Source organism: Muntiacus reevesi, chromosome 16, assembly GCF_963930625.1.
Source record: "Muntiacus reevesi chromosome 16, mMunRee1.1, whole genome shotgun sequence".
In the NCBI taxonomy this organism is placed as follows: domain Eukaryota; kingdom Metazoa; phylum Chordata; class Mammalia; order Artiodactyla; family Cervidae; genus Muntiacus; species Muntiacus reevesi.
In genome coordinates, this window is record NC_089264.1 from 32,377,986 (window position 1) to 32,400,623 (window position 22,638).

The 22,638-nt window shown below is 35.5% G+C and overlaps 1 protein-coding gene across 2 annotated transcripts in view; it reads right to left on the bottom strand.

Annotated features, from left to right (window-relative positions):
- Nucleotides 1-22,638, bottom strand: part of CCSER1 (coiled-coil serine rich protein 1) — a 1,376,611-nt gene that overhangs the window by 785,353 nt on the left and 568,620 nt on the right. For both annotated transcript variants that reach the window (XM_065907287.1, XM_065907286.1), the window contains exon 7: nucleotides 5,732-5,809. In XM_065907287.1, coding sequence (XP_065763359.1) covers nucleotides 5,732-5,809 — 78 coding nt within the window. The remainder of the gene's footprint in view (nucleotides 1-5,731; nucleotides 5,810-22,638) is intronic.

The following is a 22,638-nucleotide window of genomic DNA, read 5'->3' on the forward strand; positions in this document are numbered from 1 at the left end:
TTCCTACCCAATATTTATTTTATATAATTGAGAGGAAACTATGTGTGTTGCTACATGTTACTAAATCCTGAGTTTAGGCTATATGGAGTCAAACATATCATAATATCTCTGCATTGCATGGCAGGATAAAATTTTGGAGACCTTTATATATTTCTCTATTTCTTCTTTTCTGTCCTCTGCTTAAATAAGGCGATTCTATGTTTCTTAAAATAAGGTGTGTGTATCAGGGGACAAGAATCTTCAGACAGTTGTTTTTCTCAGCTCCAAAAAGTACATGGATAACACAGGGAACTCTGCTCAATATTATGTAACAACCTAGCAGAATGATATCACTGATTCAACCAACAAGCGTCTGAGCAAACTCTGGGAGATAGTGAAGGACAGGGAAGCCTGGCATGCTGCAGTTCATGGGGTCACTAAGAGACAGACATGACTTAGTGACTGAACAAGTAGAAAAACAATTTGAAAAAGAATAGACATATGTATATGTATAACTGAATCACTTTGCTATCCTCCTGAAGTTAACACCACATTGTTAATCAACTCTACTCCAAAATAAAATAAAAGGTTCAAACAAATAAACCTAAACAACAACAGAAAAGTACATGGAAGAGATGTTTCCAGTGCTCTTGCTGGTTGGAGGAAAGAGGGATAACTGAGGGAATTAGGAAGAAAGAAAGCTTCTCTAGTCTAGATTAAATGGTGATTTTGGGGGATGAAGAAAAGTAGTCAGAGAACCTTGAATTTCTGTAGGAGAGTAGACCCAAGTAAAACATCAGTTCCATTCTGGGTCAGCTACCAGGAACGATGGTTAGACTTCAAGGAGGCTGGTTCCACTGTGGATTTTAGGTACTGAATACCGCTTTACATATACCAGGAATGCAGTGTCACAGAGAAGCAGCAGTCGATGGGCCAAGAAAGCAACGGTTTATTCTTGTTTTCAGACTTTGAAAATGGTGCATGGAGGATATTCTTGGTACACTTTTGAAACAACATCTAATAGAAGGTGAGTTGAGTGTGTTCCTCTCCTGTTAACTATGGGATAAGGATCAGAGGATAAGGGAAGATAATTATACCCATTTCTAATTTATCTAATCAAAGAAAAGATGTTTTCAGAAGGATTGGGTAGAGAGGGAGGTGGGAGGGAGGATCAGGATGGGGAATACATGTAAATCCATGGCTGATTCATGTCAATGTATGACTAAAACCACTACAACATTGTAAAGTAATTAGCCTCCAACTAATAAAAATAAATGAAAAAAATGTATATAGCAGGCCTTATTGAAGAAGAAATAAATTTAAAAATATGTGATGGAACTCCCTTGTGGTCCAGTGGTTGGGAGTCTACCTGTCAAAGGAGGTGGTGCGGGTTTGATCCCTTGTCCAGGAAGATTCCACATGCCGCTGGGTAGCTGAGTCCATGCGTCACAACCATGGAGCCCACACTCTAGAGACCAGGAGCTGAAACTCCTAGCCCATGTGTCACAGCCACTGAGTCTCACAGGCCCTACAGCCTGTGTGTTGAAACCAGAGAAGCCACTGCAATGAGAAGGCCATATACTGCAATGAGAGAAAGTCTGCATGCAGCAATGAAGATCTAGCCCAGCCATAAATAAATAAACAAAGAAATCAGCAAGATCTGTGAGAACAACAATAACAACAAAAATGTGATGAAAGTGATTGGCAAAAAGAACCTGGCCATGATCAAGTATACTACTAGTGGAGGCGTCACCAGGCGGCACAGTGATAAGGAATCTGCTTGCCAACGCAGCAGACAGAAGAGATGGGGGTTCAATCCCTGGGTTGGGAAGATCCCTTGAAGTGGGAAATGGCAACCCACTCTGGTATTCTTGCCTGAAGAATCTCACAGACAGAGGAGCCTGGCAGGCTACAGTTCCTGGAGTTCCAAAGAGTTGGACATGACTGAAGCAAATTAGCACACATGCAGCTTCAAGAAGATTAGTTTCAGGAATGGATTGAAGCTGTTAATAACTGTGCATATACAAGTAAGTAAACAGTGTCACCCTACTAAAGAACAGCAATATTTGGTGACCCCTAGGCATTTTGGGTGCGGTGTCTCTGATTGAGGTCAACGTAGGAAGAGAGGAGGCAGATCAGAGAAATCAGGGAGAATGGCAGAGGAAACAAGCAGGATAGGGTGGAATGGTACATTACAGTTAGCAATGTCAGGTTGGCTATTCTGCACAAAAACATAAAACTTTTAATTAACAGTTAAGCAGTCTACTCCCTTTTTCCTCATATCAAGTCCCACTTAATTATCTTGCACTATTATGATTCTATTATTGTTATTTGTTAAAATATTATTCCCACCTATGGGAAATTAATTATCCCTTGGCCTTTCCACAACAATATAGTGGCATGTGTCACACCACAAATGTATATGTTTTACATAATAATGAATAACACTATTAAAAATGAGGTTACACATTTGTCCTTTGTTTCCAAATGTATGTCAGTAAGAGTAGTATGCCCAATTATAAAAACCTAGACTCCTAGAAACTTCTCAGAACCAAGAGTCAAACTGGGAAATCTGTGAGTTTATATTCTGTGGTATACATTGAGGCTTGTGAATTATACATCTTTTTCTATAAAGGAATTCACTCAAATGCTTCCATGGCCAGATGTGAAGAGGGAATGCTGACTGTGGTGAACTGGTATCCATGCGGCTTGTCCACCTGGAGAAACCCTACTTATCTTTGATCAATCAGTTCTATCTGGGGAAAAAAAAGAGGCACAGAGTTCCCAGATCTTGCAAGTGATTAAGAGAAGATAGATGAATGTTTGCAAAAACTTTCCTAATTTCTGAAAGACTAGGCCAAACAAAACACTATAGCAATGGGTTTTAAATAGTAAACACAAGAAGTTTAGCGTGAGGTGAATTGTTCTGTACGGGGAAGAAAGTCATAAGTAAGTATATAAGAGCTTGCACTGTTTTACAGAGCAGATCTGTTTTTGTTTGAAAATTAAACTGAAGCATGTACTCCAACACTAATGAGTGCTGAAAAATAGAGTTTTATTATGGGAAAGAAGCATCTGATCCCAAACAAAATTTAATTGTCATCTTTGATTGCTGTATCTCCAAAGGAGATAATTTACCTCTCTTCACTCCTTGGAAAAGTCTCCAGGATGCTACCAGTTTTCTACTACCTTTAATCTAATAGATCTTACTGTGGTACCTTCCTATTGATAGCCAGCTTCTCATCTGACATTCATCTCAATAACACAGGTAGAGATATTAGTGGGAAGGCAATTATTAGGGATTTGTAAAATATGTAACATACCATTTGTCATTATGTCAAATGGTAGGGTTAAAATCAATTTAATCTGAATGTCATTCTAAAGACAGTACTCAAAAGAAAGCATTTACCCTGATAGACACTTGAGCTCAAACAGGGTATCTTCCTCCAACTGTTGTATGAGTGTTTCCAAAATAGAACAAGAAAAGGGATGGAATCCTTTCTTTTATTAACCTAATTACTTCTTAGGAGATAAGCTGGGACTCCCCTGGTGGCTAAGATGGTAGAGAATCCACCTGCAATGTAGGATACCTGGGTTCGAACCCTCGGTCAGGAAGATCCCTGGAGATAAGGTATAATTTAAGTCTCTCAACCAGCCACCAAAGCTTTCAAAAGCCTTGCTGGTCTAACATCAAGGCAGATGGTTATGGAGTTGAGAGATAAAATCACTGTCTTAGAAAACTAAAAGATTAAAGATGATTAGTATCATTTTATTCTTGGGGAATAAAAAGCTATAATAACTTTTTTTTCTTAGTTACCATGTTGATCAAAGATCAAATATCAAAAGTTTAAATAAAGTTTTCAACACAAATTAAATACAATAACAGAATTGTTTGGGGTATAGTTGTCAGAAGAGTTCAATGTCTTCTGTTTTTAGTTTTCAACAAATTTTGTTTGCAATTAAAATGTACTATGCTACTAAAGTATATCTCAAAATAATTTCTGTATATTTTGTGTTTAAATAAGGATACATAAGAATTCTATTATTCATTTATATGACAATAATTTATAAGATAAAAATTTTAAAAAGCATGTACAGGAGTTTTATAATTTGAAACATTACTTTTAAATATTTTTTAAATACCAGTGGAATGTTTTTAGGTCTGATAAAATTATTTTAAAAATATAAATAATATTCCTTTCACAGAAGAAGTGAATTCAGTGGTACTGTAATTATATTGGTTACCAAAAGCCAGTATTATATATCACAAGCACTTTGAAACTTTAATTGCATATAAAACCACTTATACACATTAACATGAGAAAAATACTGATCTCTTAGAACCAGTCAGTGAAACTAACTAAAATAATTATATTTATATTAGCTTTATGTCAGCACATTTTGGAATATAGCTGACCTTTCCTTTTACTTCTATTAAAAATACATTAATTCTCAAGGAGGGCAGTCATTATCAATATATTAAAAAGAGAAAATGGTTTCTAGTGACACTTTGAGAATTCAATTAAAAACTTGCTAAAAATACAATTCTTCTGTTAATTTTGTCCCATAACCATAAGACGAAATAGTAAGGAATAATAAACTTTGAAACATTAGTAGTATTTTCTCCTTTTGTTGAAAAATGGTAAAATAATTCTCAATAAGTGATACAATCAGAACACGATTCATTATTTAACAATTCTCTGATATAACATGAGCTTTTAACAATTATATTATCTACCATCAAACAACAAAGCATTTATAATTAGAAAACCAAAGACTTATAACGGAATTTATAACCTATAAATTTCACTTTGACAAAACAACAAATATTGAGTACTTTATTTGGAAATCCATGTCAGTCACTGTATGAGGTGTGTGCAATATTAAGTCAAATAAGATTTTGTCTTCATATGAAAAGCAATGAGAAGTTAATGACAAAATACAAATCATCATAATAAATCCTCAAAAGTATGATGATTTGTCATTAAGTCAAACTAAAACAACTGCACCTAAGAGTATCATCCCAACTTTTCAAGTTTTTTTTTTTTTTTTAATTTCCCAAGATCTTAAGGAGTGGCTTTATTTACAATAATCCTAAAGAAATCCAAACATCTATAGTAAACATCTAAAATAGCTGATTTACAAACTTTGGCTTAAAGAGAAACAATCTTAAATAGCAAAACAAGAAGATGACTTTATATTTTTAATGTATATAGACTCCCAAACTGAAGAAATCTCTAATAATATTTAGCATTAATTATTTTTAAAATACAACGTTTAGAGGAATGATTATATATTTTAATTTTTGATTTGACCATTAGTCTTTAAAGAATACACAATTAATTAATTATGACCTAAGTCACCAATGAAAATTTAACCAGATAATGAAAGTTTAACCACTGGATGAGTGCTGAATAGTTCATTCCAAACTTATTGCTTAATATAAACAAAAGAATTGAAACCTATAATTCATGTGACATCAAACTATTATAATGAAATCCCTGTCTCTTACATTTAAGACAAAGTGCTATATAAAATATCAATTTCTATTCAAAATCTTTACCTTTATTTAGCAACTAGAATGACAACAAACAACAAAATTTTAACATCTGAAACAAGATCCTTACAAGTTAAAGCAGTTAATCTCACCATCTATGCCTGAACTACCTACTTTACACAACATAATAAATACATTGTAAAGGTCCTAAAAATATTGTGAACAACTTTTAAAACATTTAAAAATTATTTTTACCTTGAAAGGCAAAGGCTCTTCAGCAAGAGGACTAACTGGGAGTGAAGTGGTGCTACTTGCTGGGCTCATATCTGCACTCTATAAGAAAAACAAAATTAAATTGAAGAGGTATTTTTATAGTCATTTTTCTTATTCCTAATTTATAATCTAACTCTTCTTATTAGAATAAAAAAAAATAAGTAAAATGTGCTTAGTCGCTCAGTCATGTCTGACTCTGCGTCTCCATGGACTGTAGCCCACCAGGCTCCTCTGTCCATGGAGTTCTCCAGGCAAGAATGCTGGAGTGGGTTACCATGCCCTCTTCCAGGGGATCTTCCCGACCCAGGGATTGAACCAGGTCTCTGGCATTGCAGATGGATTTTTTTTACCATATGAGCCACCAGGGAAGCAGCTCAGCTAGTGAAGTAAAATTGGTCGTTGAAAACTTCAATTATTGTGAAATTAAACATTTTTTTAATTTAGAAATGGTTATCTAAGAAATTAATCAAATGATCACTTTTCAATTTGCATTTCAAGTGTATTTTATTAAATATGAAAATCATCTTTTATGTTAGGATGGTATCCAGTATTACACTTAACTTAAATTCTTACATTTTTTTGATTGTTAACCTATACCTATAACGGTTCACTATGGTGCTATTTCAACACTTTTCAGGCTGATTTTCAAATAGGTGTCACTTTATTTTCCTTTTATGGGTATTTAAATAATCATATCCAGTTTTTAATTTATCTTGAAAAACATATCTGCCATTAATTTACAACTATAAAATGAAGAAATATGAAATTTTTAAAATTCCCATATCCATAGCTCTTGACAAACTTTCTTAGATTTAACTAAACAAACTTTAAGGACAAGATTTACACAAATATTAGAAAATCATTGGAATGTTGCTAATGCTGTTCTTCTAGTCCTTCAAAAAAATGCAATCAATTAAAACTTCTGAATTAGAGGCTTATCATCATTTTTCCTAAAAGCAATAAAAAGATACTGATATTAGGTAGCAACAGAAGTTATTTTACTATGCTTTTAACTCATTCTCTCAGAGGAATTATTTCACTGAAGTAGATAAGCAAACAAAACACTGGGGAAAAAATGCACACCTACATTTTTTTAGCTCCATTTCTAAATACAGATGAACACAAATAGAGAAAAAACTTACAGTAAAGATTAAAACAAAACATGATTAACCTTGAGACAAGGGAACAAGTAGACAAGTTTGGCTGACAAATTCCAACAAAAGAACACAAAGAATAGATGATGCAGATGCTCTTTTATTCAAAGATCATTTTCAATTCATTTGACTCAGGTATACAATAAACTTAAACACTAAATATTCATTAAGGTAGGGTTACTTCTGACTATCAAGTCCAGAAAAAAAAATGGATATGAACTATAAAGATAAGAACCAAGATACTCAGTATATTTTCTTTTTACATAACATGTACTTTCTTTAGAAATTGACATAAATCTGAACATTGAGTTACAGTGTCTAAAGGAGGAAATTAGATAAAAACTGAACAACAATCTACTAAAGGAAACAGGAAAATACATGCACCAGATAACTGAGGTGAGTTAGTTACTAATTTCTAAATATATTCAGAGCTTCTTGGCCATTTATTAGCACAAAATCAGGAAATATTCTGGACTGATGACTTCCACTATTTGATCATATGATGTAATGGAGAAACAAAGAGGTTTATTAGGAATGAACTTACTGCAGAATTCTAACATAAGAAATGAGTGAAACATTTTTGCAGAAACAGAAAAACAAAATTCAAGCTGTTTTTCTATCATTAGCTTTTTCATGACAAATTAAGCAAGTGATAGAACACAGTTCATATGTAGTGGAATTATCTGCTATTTTCCTAAAAGTACTGATATTTTACATAGCATAAGAAAGTATTATGTCTTTAAAAATCAGGTATTCAGGAGACAGAGATGACATTCAGCTCTGAAAATCTGAAAGCCTGGATCAGATGAAGTGTTTTTTAACTTCTGTAAGAAGACGAGCTGAAAATAAAGCTTCATGTCTAACTTCTTTTAGGGTTAAAGTCTCCCACAACTTCCCAGAAATAAATGTGTCATTCTAAGTACTATGGAAAGCAGACTCTAAAATGTGCATCATGTAACCTTGATTATTTGAATGTCATTCTTAGAGAAAACTTTGTTTTAGCTTTAACTTTCAAATTCATCTTACAGTGTGACACTTTAATTCTATTGCTCTTAGGAAATCTTGAGGAAAATGTGTTTTAAAAGCACATCAATCTTATATTACAGCATCTAATAAACTGCACTTAATTATCAAGTTGAGAAACACACAGCAAAAGATAAGATAAAAATATATTCAACTTCAGTTTGCTTTCCTATTTGTGTTTCAGTGATCTGTAATATAGGTGGCATTCCAATCTATTCATCCTTTAGATAAAATACTGTAGTAAATCCTTCAAATATCTCTTATCCATACCTCATATTTTAATTAATTTACCCTTTAATTCAATGACAGCAATACCAATGCAACTCTATATCTAAATACAAATTAATAAAGTACTCTCAAGTTACATTTGATGTTTTAAATCCTCAGTTTCAATATATCCTGGTAACAACTCTTGACTACCAACCTAGTACTTACTCTATCAGCACTGATGTCAGAATTACTAGAAGTTACTGTTGGGGAAAAAAAAAGCATACAAAGTTACACTTAATTCTTAAAAATTGAGAAAGTGAATAGCACTTGTAAATCACAATAGGCAGTCTTTTCCCAATAAATAATGAGCAACAAAGGAATTATTTTTGTTAATAACAGCTTTTCCAGGCTAAATTTTAGATCACAATTTGGAAAAATCCCACAGTATTAACATGTATTTTTACGTGCAGGTGTGCTTAGTCACTCAGTCATGTCCTACTCTTTGTCAGCCCATGGACTGTAGCCCACCAAGCTCCTCTGTCCATGGAATTCTTCAGGCACAAATACTGGAGTGGGTTGCCATTTCCTACTCCAGTGAATCTTCCTGACCCAGGGATCGAACTTGTATCCTTGCGTCTCCTGTACCGGCAGGTGGATTCTTTACTACTCTGCCATCTGGGAAGTCCATTCACTATTATAAATAATGCTTAAATGTTTGATTATAAATGTAATCACACTCACCTGTCACAGCTCAACTGTCCATGGCCAAAGTATACATTTGAGGGCTTTGGCATTCAATATATTGTCACCAAAGAAACAGTGAAAGTAAAGAATAAGGGACAGCATTAGTACTTACTAAATCAGAAAAAAAAATGTTGAAACTTGAACATTACCTCTTCTCTTAGATTCTACTTTTCTATCTACTATTGAAAAATACAAATGTGAATTCATTGTAATAGCTTTGAAACATACTATTCTTTCTTTTTACACAGAGAAATAAAATACTCTTAGTTGATTCTGTCACTTCTTACTACCGATCCTTTGTGTACAAAATTTGCAATCAGCCAGCCATTTGTATTTTAACATACATAAAAATTAAATTCAATTCTAAAATACTTTTCATTGACTCATAAATTAAAGAGCTACTTTTTATCCATGAAAATGACAGAATATTTTACAAGTATTAAAAATATTTTTCCAATTTTATTTTTCCATATTTTATTTAAATATAAGATTCTATGTTAATGCTGAGTACCTGGGTCTAGATTTCTTCTAACAAGGGAACCAGGGCTCCTTGGAGAAGTAGGGGATTCCTGGGATGAGGCAAGAAATGAACAACTTGTGTTGGAAAGTGCTCAAAAGATAAAAGAAAGGAGTGTGCCAAAGAGATAAATGAGCCAACACGAGAGAACACCCAAATGCCAAAGCTGGAACAATTTGAGCAACAATGTAAACAGCACAGTAATAGATTATAATCAAAACAAAAAAGCATGACTTTATATATAAATAAATGAATACATAAACAACTGGGGAAAAGAGATGAATCCTTCTTATAGAAATATTCCAAATAATTTATACAGATACTCCCCCTCTTCAAGAAAGCCAGCCTCAGGCTGTGCTTAGAGACTTATTTCCAAAGAGAAGAGAATGAAAAAGGGAAAAGGTAACGTTTCAATGTAGAAACATGGTAAACACTAGCTCAACCAAGCTCTCCAGGTTAGCATCCTGTAGAGAGCCTATAGATAGCATGATACAACGTGATGAAAGTGAAAGAAAGTGAAGTCACTCAGTCATGTTCGACTCTGCAACCTCATGGACTGTAGCCTGCCCGGACCCTCTATCTGTGGGATTTTCCAGGCAAGAACACTGGAGTGGGTTGCCATTTCCTTCTCCAGGGGATCTTCCCGAGGAATACTTTACCTCTGTGGTCTTCCTCTCCAATGATATCAGTCTAGCCATGAGAAAAACACTGTACAAACTCAAATTGAGAAACATTCTGCAAAAATCTGACCAGAGTCAAGGTTACCACGGTCAAGGAAAGATTAAGAACTATGACAGATTATGTTGCTATGGAGACATGATGACTAAATGCAAGGAAGCAGCTTGGATTAAACCCTCAAACAGCAAAAAGGGCATTAGGGAAAACTGGTGATAGCTGAATAAATACAGAATTTAGTTAATAGTAATGTATCAATATTGGTTCTTTGTTGTGATAAAGAGACTCTTCTAAGGGAGAATGATGACAATAGAAGAAACTGGATGAGGGGTATATGAGAGTTCTCTACTCTCATCTGAAGAGCTTTTCTTCAGATGAGCTTTTCTACTCATCTGAAAGTATTTTGAAATTAAAAAAAAATTATTTAAAATATTATTCATTACCAATACAATCAGGTTTTCAAGATTATAATACATTTTCTCTCAGTATATTTCATCAAGGCTGTTCTTTCATAAAAATAAATTGTGACAGACAATTTTATTGGGATGCATAACCTCTTCACCAAATAATCTTTAATTTTCTATGAAGATCTCACCAAAAAGCTGATGCTAAATTATTTTGAATGCTTTCATGTTCCACATGGGATGTGGACGGAAAGCTTCAGCCATGTAAGATGATCTATTTGCTTGGGTACTCTTAAGGTGCTTGGTAGAGTGAATTTGCATTATTAATATTTACCAAAGGCCTTCATTCTATAGTGCAAATCCATTAATTATATCTCCTCTGAAAGCATAATTAATTGATCTGTCCTATGGAATTAAAATTATTTATAAGTATTTCTTGAAGTGAAACATGATCAATTTGGCTCAAATCTGTTGAGTACATAAACAGATTTCAGTGTAAGTGGAATATTTTAATTTTTAAGCTATTAGGGTAAAAATATGTTATACAGGGTATACAGTAATTTTTTCTTTGCCTAATAAAATTAATTAGTCACCTAAATTTATCTTTTTATTTTTAACTGGAGGATAATTGTTTTACAAAGTTGTGCTGGTTTCTGCCATACAATGCAAATCAGCCATAAGGGTGTGTATATATATATAGACGTGTATATATATACACATATAAATATCCCCTCCTTTCTGAGCCTCCCTCCCTTCTCTACTCCTATCCACCTCTCTAGGTTGTCAGATTGGTATCCTGTTACAAAGCAGCTTCCCACTAGCTATCTGTTTTACACATGGTGATGCATATGTTTCAATGCTAACTCTCAATTTGTTCTGTCTTCTTTTCCCCACTGTGTCCACAAGTATTATGTTTTAATAATCAATGGTGTTATTAGTAATAAAGCACATAGGATAATTCAGATTTCTGTAGTTTTAATGGGAAACTTTTCTTGAAAATGCTTTCCTTTTATTAGACGTGCCAATTTTCTATGAAAATCTATTTATTCACCCAGCCATTCAATAACAATTGAGTATGCTATGTTTCTCTGCCCTTAGATTTTACGTTTTGCCATCATTTTACCCCCTGGATGCTGTTGTCCAAAAAAGTAAGAAAGAGAATGCAGAGCATTTAAATGTGTTAACACAGACACAGACAGTCTTAATATATTAGTGCGTAGACCTGAACATACTAATCCATGATTCATCAAGTATCTTTCATCAAGTGTATCCTCATATGGCAATAAGCCAGCAGCCCTGGGCTCCTCCAATTCAGGATTCTGACCCCTGAATTTCAGGCTTAACTGTGAGGAAACAGGTTAGTCATGGGGGAGCTGATTCTACTCATTTCAGTCCTAAAGTAGTGCTTTAGGACTTACCCGCTTATTGTTTTGGCAGTAACTCAAAATGAGAGCAACAATAGACTTAGTTTAATATCTAAATCAGGACCAACTCTGGACTTAGACTAAGTTCAGCAAGCTTACCAAGCTTTGTCACATCTTTTATAAGTCCTGTTTTCCCTTGGTGGAACCAGTCTTTTTTTTTCTTTTTCATATCTTTGTGTAATTGATGTCTGAAGTTTATGCTCCCCCAACATCCACTCCAGTTACTATGTTAACAACATTTGAATTTTCCTTTGGGGAGTTATTTCTCCTAAACTCCCAACCCATTGTTTTGAATGAAGAAAGAAAAGTGAAAGTGAAAATCACTCAGTGGTGTCTGACTCTGCAACCCCATCGACTATACAGTCCATGGAACTCCCCAGGCCAGAACACTGGAGTGGGTAGTTGTTCCCTTCTCCAGGGGATCTTCCCACCCAGGGATTGAACCCAGGTCTCCTGCATCGCAGGTAGATTCTTTACCAGTTGAGCCACCACGGAAGTCCTACTTGTATTGAGTAGTGTTGATCCAATAGCCTCAAAATAGGCATGGACATATAACCAAGGACTACTCAACCATTCTTGTTAGACGCAAAAAGCACAAAATCCAAATTAGTAAAGTAGACCAAATCTGAGAATTGTGTTGAAATTTTGAGAAAGAGATATTTTCATTCGCCAGTGCTGCTAAGGTCATAGAGTATGTTTCTATTTGAATTGACAGAGGCCACCTAGTAGAGGAGACATCCCTAGAAATGAATCCAATGTAGAGACTATCCAAGAAATGGAGAGAAAAGAGCTGAGTCCTAAGGATATATTTGACATACTGATAAATCAGGGCTGTGTGAGCAAATCATTTTCACGAAACAGTACACCTGGTATTTTAGGAATCCTTTCCAATACAGGAATAAGCACTATGTTTGTGTTACAGAATCCAAAATTGCAAATTGTAGAATCTAAAATCTGAATTGGCTAACAGAAGTAGAATGCCACAATATTATTCTATTTTGTCTTGAGAATAGAAACAACATTTATGCGGTAATAAAATAATTTATTGAATTACTTTCTCAATTTGGGGGGACTCACATATTTTTTAATTTGGAGATTCATGAGATCTGGTTAAAAAATTCTTGGATATAAGAATGCATTTATTTATTCTCATATATATATATATATATATATGTGCTTAGTCACTCAGTCGTGTCCGACTCTTTGTCACCCCATGGACTGTAGCCTGCCAGGATTCTTTGTCCATGGCGATTCTCCAGACATAACTACTGGAATGGGTTGCCATGTCCTCCTCCAGGGAATCTTCCCAACCCAGTGATCGAACCCAGGTCTCCTGCATTGCAGGTGGATTCTTAAGTGTCCGAGCCACCAGGGAAGCCCCATATGTATGTATGTAAATATATGTATTTATAAATTATATATATATGTATGTAAATCATATATATATATATATACAATGTGAATTGAAGACTTTTAGCTAGAAAACACATTCACATAGTCCAAAATTCAAAAAGCATAACATTTTTTTCCAGGAAAAGATTTATCTTCCACTCCTAGTCTTCAGCCATCCAAAGCCCACTAATCTTACTAATTTATTACATAACCTTCTACAGATGTTATATGTATATACTAGAAACACATACATACCTGTATGTGTTTCTATCTATCTATCTATATACACACACAGTTTTTCTTTTCTTCTATACATATAGGATAACATGTTATAATACTGTTTTCCAGCTTGCCTTCTTAAAACTACCATGTATTTGTATATAATGAGTTCCCTCATTCTTTTGGGTGGTTACACAGTATTTCAATTTATGGCTATATCATATAATAAAGTTAACCAGTGCTATATTATCACTCTTTCACTATTACAAACAGAAATGAAATTAATAATCTTACACTATATGCATATGTACACATAAGATAATTTTGAGTACGCAGAATTACTGGGCTAAAAAGAGATACTCAATTATAATTTTGAATTATGCTACCAAATTTTCCTGTGTGGAAATTCCATTCACACACCCACTTAAAAGTGAGTATCTCCACTGTCCGACCATGCATTCTCTACTTCAAAATGCCTTTAGTACAGATCCACAAGGTAAATAAAAGTTCTGCTTAAAGTTCAGCTTCTTAAACTCACGGAGATTTTTAAAATTTCTTTCTGCCTGGTATCAATAATTGAATAGCTGAGAGGAACAATATCCCAATAAATGCCTGGCCCAGTATTGAGTTAGATTTGCTCTTAGCCCTGCTCTGATACTGTGATCAATTCCAATTACTAATCTCATTATTTGTTTTGTCACTAAATCAAACCTATATCAAGGTTGTGATCAAACCCCAAACTAGCCTAAATTACTGGGCTATATCAGAGATATAAGCTAGTTCATTCAAAGGAGAAATTAGGACTTGGTACTTAGTTTGGATGTTTTAGAAATGAAATTATATTAACGCAAATAGGGACAAGTAATGATTCATATGATTTAGAATAATAAAATAGAGACTGTATTTAATCAGATATTGGCCAACATAACAACTAACAATGAAAACTAAACTTTACTAAGAACTAATAGTGGCAACTATTTGAGTTCTTTCTTTTTGGTGAAGAGAACCATTCAGAAACCACATTATAGAGCAGAAGATTCATTGTTTAGTATAAAGTTAGGAAAAAAAGTAGTAATTAGATTCTCTCAAAGTATCCTTTATATCAAGCTCTGGTGTATCTACAAAGACACACAAATCATTTACAAACATAGCACTTTCTCCTTTGAACAGTGCTAGATTGCTGCCACAGATTGCTACCATATCCTCTCGTTCATTTAAAATAATTTAAAAATCAACTACCAAAAGCACAATGACTTCATTCCAGATACACTGCAACATAATTTAAGACAGAAATATCTAATCTTATTAACAATATAGTTTTTAAACCAGGCTATTTATGTTGATGGTGGCATGGATGACCCCAACAATGATGAAGCTTATTTTGCTTTAGTTTTAGGAAACTGCAGTTTCAACTCATGTATCCCAATTACAGAAATGTGTGATATTTGAACTCTAAAGCTCCCATGTCATTTCCCCCAAATTACTGTGCACATATTCAAAAACTGCATTTCTGTTTTTATCCACTATTTCTCCCAAGGAAAGAAATTCTGTCCCTGATCCTAATCTCTAAGACTGATTCAAACCAACTAGTGCTGGATCTCCTTATTTCTTGAATCTCCACTATCCCTCAATCTGTTTATTGTCCTGAATATTCTTGGTATGGTCTGCTGCTGCCACAAAGTGAAATTTTGGTCTTATTTCATTAATAGCATTTAACAGGTAGCACTAGTAAGAAAGCCTCCCTCAGTGGTCAGTGCAAGGAAACAGAGGAAAACAATAGAATGGGAAAAACTATCAAGAAAATTAGAGATACCAAGGGAACACTTCATGCAAAGATAGGCACAATAAAGGACAGAAATGGTATGGACCTAACAAAAGCAGAAGATATTAAGAATAGGTGGCAAGCATACACAGAAGAACTGTACAAAAAAGATCTTCATGATCCAGATAACCACGATGGTGTGATCACTCACCTACAGCCAGACATCCTGGAATATGAAGTCAAGTGGATCTTAGGAAGCATCACTATGAACAAAGCTAGTAGAGATGCTGGAATCCCAGATGAGCTATTTCAAATCCTAAAAGATGATGCTGTGAAAGTGCTGCACTCCATATGCCAGCAAATTTGGAAAACTCAGCAGTGGCCACAGGACTGGAAAAGATGAGTTTTCACTCTAATCCCAAAGAAAGGCAATGCCAAAGAATGCTCAAACTCCCATTGCACTCATACTATTGCACTCATCTCACAAGCTAGTCAAGTAATGCTCAAAATTATCCAAGTCATTCTTCAGCAATACATGAACTGTGAACTTCCAGATGTTCAAGCTGATGTTAGAGAAGGCAGAGGAACCAGAGATCAAACTGTCAACATCTGATGGATCATAGAAAAAGCAAGATAATTCCAGAAAAACATCTATTTCTGCTTTATTGACTATGCCAAAGCCTTTACTGTGTAGATCACAACAAACTGTGGAAAATTCTTCAAGAGATAGGAATATAAGACCACCTGACCTGCCTCTTGAGAAATCTGTATCAAGTCAGGAATAACAGTTAGAGTAGACTGGTTCCAAATAGGAAAAGGAGCACGTCAAGGCTGTATATTGACACCCTGCGTATTTAACTTATATGCAGAGTACATCATGAGAAACGCTGGGCTGGATGAAGCACAAGCTGGAATCAAGATTGCCAGAAGAAATATCAATAACCTCAGACATGCAGATGACACCACCCTTATGGCAGAAAGTGAAGAAGAACTAAAGAGCCTCTTGATGAAAGTGAAAGAGGAGAGTGAAGAGGTTGGCTTAAAGCTCAGCATTCAGAAAACTAAGATCATGGCATCCAGTCTCATTACTTCATGGGAAATAGATGGGGAAACAGTGGTAACAGTGACTGACTTTAATTTTGGAGGCTCCAGAATCACTGCAGATGGTGAGTGAAGCCATGAAATAAAAGACACTTACTCCTTGGAAGGAAAGTTATGACCAACTTAGACTGCATTTTAAAAAGCATAGACATTAGTTTTCCAACAAAGGTCCATGTAGTTAAGACTATGTTTTTTCCAGTAGTCACATATGGATGTGAGAGTTGGACTATAAAGAAAGCTGAGCACCAAAGAATTGATGCTTTTGCACTATGGTATTGGAGAAGACTCTTGAGAGTTCCGTGGACTGCAAGGAGATCCAACCAGTACATCCTAAAGGAGATCAGTCCTGGGTGTTCATTGGAAGGACTGATGTTGAAGCTGAAACTCCAATACTTTGGCCACCTGATGCAAAGAACTGACTCGCTTGAAAAAAACTTGATGCTGGGAAAGATTGAAGGTGGGAGAAGGAGACAACAGAGGATTAGACAGTTGAATGGCTTCACTGACTCAATGGACATGAGTTTTAGTAAACTCCGGGAGATGGTGATGGACAGGGAGGCCTGGTGTGCTGCGATCCATGGGTTCACAAAGAGTTGGGCACGACTGAGCAACAGAACTGAACTGAACTGAGAATCTATCACAAACCAGATTTGTGACGTATGTTCAGTAAAAGTCCCTGCCTCAGATTACCTTAAATTCATTAGAGGAGATAAGCCATTGTGCAAAGTAAAAACTAGAAATAAGAAATTCATAAGTAAGCAAATAGAGAAGCAAACAAACAAATAAAAATCCAGCTATCTAAGATAATCACTGATGAATATGTATGTTCCTTTCTCAGTCTTTTTCTGTGAGATGCAACTGATTGGAATTAATGTACATTATGTATTCTAAATTTTGCCGAAAACTACATTCTTAGGATTTTTCTTGTATCAAATACTTTTCTTCAATGTACTTTATGATAAGTAAATAAAACACTATAACATAAGTATATTTTATACATGCCAAGCTCCTAATTTTTGACATTTTTGCATTTTCATTTTTTCTTTACAGTTATGCTGTGATGATAGTCTTAAAACAAATCTTTGGTTATTTCTTCTAATAAGTTTACAGAATTGTAAAGTCACAGTTAAACAACATGCATATAATTGGCTAACTTCACATGTATTATCAAATTTTCCTTCAAGGCTAAATGTATTAACTTTTCACCTACTTGAGAAATTTGAGAGTTCTAAATTTACTGTACTTTCTATAAGTGAAAGTCACTTAGCCATGTCCAGCTCTTTACGACCACACGCACTATACAGCCCATGGAATTCTGCAGGGAAGAGTAAGGGAGTGGGTAGCCTTTCCTTTCTCCAGGGGATCCTCCCAACCCAGGATTCAAAACCAGGTCTCCTTCATTGCAGGTAGATTCTTTACCAGCTGAGCCACAAGGGAAGTCCAAGAATACCGGAGTGGATAGCCTATCCACTCCAGCAGATCTTCCCAACCCAGGAACTGAACCGGTGTCTCCTGCATTGCAGGCAGATTCTTTACCAACTGAGCTATCAGGGGCTATAAGCATCAAGAAAAATACCAGGTTATTTACTAACACCTGTGACTTACTAATTGGTTAAGTATGGGAGGAGTATATCGTTAAATTTCATTCAAATAAACTTTAAATATATGAAAGTGCTAAATATAAAGACAATGCAAAAGAACCTTAAAGAAAATACAGGTAAACATCTCTCAGTTATAGAATATAAAAATAAACCATAAAGGCAAATATCTGTGTCTATGCTTAATTTTCTATATTTAAAGAAAGCAAAGTTATAAGGCAAATGAAATATTAGAATTGTTAAAATTTGTAGGGAACGCTTATTCCTCATTCCTGATGTTTCCTTTCATGTAGAAGGAGCTTTAGTAGTGTTATACTCTCAGCTTCTCTGCCTAGCAAAGACGCATCACTTTTCTGGTTGCTAAATTTGGGATGGATGAACTTCGTGTGCTTGGCTCGGCTCATTCCTCCTTTTGCTAGCTAGATCACATGCAGAGAACATGTGTTCTGTTCAACAGCTCTGCAGTAGGCTCTTTAACTGCTAAATTCTGAGTAGAGCTTTAAGCCTCAGATCCTAAGAGTTTTATCCTGAAAGGTTGTCTACAGCTTATGGAGACTTTCCCCAGGGGCAGGAGTTATTTTTACATTGTTATGAGTCTTAAGTGATAGTTTTTGGGATGAATGGACTTCAACAAAGCCTCTGGGTGCCAGAAACATCAGAAAGACAATGGCCTTGAATAGACTTGGTCAAAACACTGATGCCAGGGCCTCAGGACCTGCTGGTTGACTCTGAGCTATACAGAACAGCTTTTCATGAGCAGATTTGGCTGGTATAGTGTTGAACTAGAAGAAAAGAGTGCCTTTCCATTCTCGGACTTCTTCCATTTGGGTAGGAGAATGTTAGCAGCTTTCAAATTAAAAGCTGAATTCTGTGTTTGCTATAGCATGCTAGTAAGCTTCTAGCTTTACATTCTGCATGCCAGGCCTAGCACTTAAAACTTGACATACCGCATAATGTAATAGGCTTCTAGAATAGCTTCCAGTGATCCATGCTTGCTTGCATTTGCACTGTTGTATAATTCTCTCCCCTCGAGTGTGGGTTGGATTTGGTAACTCAGCAAATGTGGCAATGCCAGGTTGAAAGAGATTGCATAAAGGCAAGCAAAGAAGGTGCAAGACTGCTTGGAAGGTGATTGTAATATGTTAAGAACTTATGGTGGTTGGGACAAGGTTTCATCAGTACAGATGGTGAAAACTGATTGAAGAGTATATTTATATTGAAGGTAGAATGACAGAATTTCCTGATTGTTTGGATATGGGCTAGGAGAGAAATAGAGGAGACAAGGTTGATTTCTAAGGTTGGGCCTAAATCAGTGTAAGGATTAAGTAGGAATTTACAGGCATAGGAAATATTGCAGGACTAACACATTTGAAGTGAAATATATATATATATATATATATATATATATCTCCAACAGTTTAGCTTGTTCAAGTTAAGTCTGAAATTTCAGTCAGATATGGGAGTGGAAATGTCAGGTAAGCACTTGGATACACTTCTTGAGATAGGATGGAGAAGAAAATTATGAAAAAAATCAGTTCAAGGAGCTGAAAGGTGAGGGAACAATTTGGATAAATAAGAAATATTTCAGGAGCAATACTGGAAGTCATGAAAATGAGTAAGGATCTATAATCTTTAAAGACTAGGGGAAGTATATGATGGGGGTCTAATGAAGACTACAATGAAGAGGGGTAAAAAGCAGAATGGTCTGATGGGCTTCAAGCTTTGAACGAAGAATTATTAGTGAAGCAGGAAAGATGCTGGTCAGAAAACTATGAAGAGGAACAAGAAAGACAACTGCTTTTTCTCTGGACTCCATACCAGCAGGATGTGATCATGAAAATCACCACATAGCTTATGCTACCTGGAAAGCAAAATGACCTCACCAAAATTATTCTTTCACTATCCTTCTCAAAGAAGACGAGAAGTTTTGCATCTTCCTGTAGCCAATACATGTAGAACCAACTTAACCAATTTACAACAAAGGAAAACCAAAAAAAAAAGAGTAATGAGCACAATAAACATATCTACTTCAACTTTATACCCACTGTCAATTTTGCTTTGAAAATTTCAGCTGTATTTATCTTGTAATCTTTATGAAGATCACACAATTTACTTCTGTCTTCACACTTTCTAAATGCCATCAAATTATCAAGAAACCTTGCAGTATTCACCAATATCTGTCCATTCCTGATAGCTAAATCCTGATCACTGATGCGTCAGTTCCACTACTACGCACCAGTCACAATTATGGGAAGCTTCTGGTTTTCATTTATTTTCAAAGAATTTAATTCAAAACATGAAAAAGACAATTTTGAGGTGGGACATGTGAGGGTGTGAAAGAGTCACCTTGTCAGGGCACCCTCTAATTATTTTCATCTCTTCCTGGAAGCATGAACAGCCCATCAAAGTAGCCTAAAAAATGTTTCAAACTGATATTGTTGCAGGGAGGAAGCCAAGTCTGACTCCATGTTGGAAACTGTTTCTTTGAATTCCTTTTTTGCTTTTATTATTATAATCATACTTAATAGCTTGCCCCTCTGCCTGAGTATAAACTAAAGTGCCTTTGTTCAGCTCCTAGAGAGATAATCTGACCATGCCCACCTGTGAATAAAAGAAATTAACACACCCCTTCCAAAGGATGACCATTCCTTTGGAGATGTTTTGCAAGACTGAAGACCCTTTCACTTTACTTCCCCACTGCCTCTCGTTTTCTATTCTGCCTTTTTACTTTAGTTCCTCATTGCTTCTTTCTCTCTGATCTTTAAAAGAAACTAGCACCCAGACCTGAAGAAGATGGTTATTTTGATGTACTAGCCTGCCATCCTCTTGGTCTGCCAGCTCCCCAATTAAAAGTCTCTTCCTTGCCTCAACACCTCATTTTTCAGATTCATTGGCTTATTGTGTGGTGAACAGAGCGAGTCTGGACTAAATAACAATATCTTCTGAACAGTCAGTAGCCACAGAAAGAAACATTATCTTAATGTAAGCAGAATCTCTGGTACATACAGCTTCCATTGATCCTTCTAGAATTTTTCCTATTTGGGAAAAGATTCACCCTCAGCACAAGAAGAGTGATCATAAAGAAGGCTGAGCACCAAAGAATTGATGCTTTTGAACTGTGCTGTTGGAGAAGACTCTTGAGAATCCCTTGGACTGCAAGGAAATCAAACCAGTCCATCCTAAAGGAAATCAACCCTGAATATTCATTGGAAGGACTGATGCTGAAGCTGAAACTCCAATACTTTGGCCACCTGATGAGAAGAGCTGACTCATTAGAAAAGACCCTGACACTGGGAAAGATTGAAGGCAGGAGGAGAAGGGGACGACAGAGGACGAGATGGTTGTTTGGCATTACTGACTCAATGGACATGAGTTTGAGCAAACTCCAGGAGATGGTGAAGAACAGGGAAGCCTGGTGTGCCGCAATCCATGGGGTCACAAAGAGTTGGACACGCTGAGTGACAGAACAACAAGACCTATCAGTCCTAAATCAGTAAGTCGTTTTCCTCCCAAAACTTCTCGAATTCACATTCATTTATATGATAGTTCTTTCACATTGATAGTTGGAAAATGGCCACAGGGAATGATTATTTTACACCACAGAAATTGGCAGATGTTATAAATTAAGGCATTTTTATTCGGAGAGCTGATTATTTACCATTGACCTTCACAGAACTGCACATATTCAACATGCAGACACACACTGCATACAGTTAGCTACACAAGACCTCAAAAGAGACTAGATGAAGCTTCACTTCCATTTATTTGTTTGATTTCTTCACTTTCTAGAAAGGAACAATCACAAAATACAAGAATGGGGCTTGTTTTGCAAAATTTCATTTCCTGTGCTTTCATCTCTTATTGGAGTGAAAACCTATTTGATATATTAAAATCCTTGCCTGTACTATTATATATTAAGAGTCAACTCAGTCCCCCCACCCTTGCCAATTCTTCCCACACTCTAACATCAAATTGATCTTTCTGAAACATGGTTTTTCATGTGTCTCCTTTTCCAAAAGACAGCATTTCACTTAGGCCATGAATGAATTCCCTATAGACCCTTCTGACTGAGAACAATCTTCTTTTAATTCCCTCACCTTTACTTACCTAAGTGAGTCCAACTCCCAAGAAAAATTATTATACTTTTTTACAACAATCCTCTTTAAGCATAATTCCCATCCTGACACTTAACTTGCTTACCTTAATTAAGATGTCTCCCCCTAAACATTTGGAAATCCCCTTCTCCTCTATCATCAAACACTCATTTGCATTAGAAATTAAGCTCAAATGTCCACTCCCTCAAGAAAACTTCTGTAATGCCTTCAGAAGTAAGCAATGCTGCAAATATCTAAACTTCTATACCGTATTATTTGTACTTCTTCGGGGATCTTAAAATATTTTAATTTACCACATTGGGGATGTGTGTGTATGTATCTCTTTTCCTGTCAGATTTCACAGTCCCTGTGGAAGTGTATTCTTACACATGTACTCCTCTGAGTACAGAGGAAAAAGGCTTTCATATAGCAGATATCAGAAAACAAAAACCCGTAATCAATTTTATACTCCTTTATAAAAAGCTCTTTAGCTTGCCTCATTTGCCACTAATATTGAGAATCATTAGGTTAAATGATCCCAAAGGAAAAGAAATAAAGAAGGCAAAGTGGTT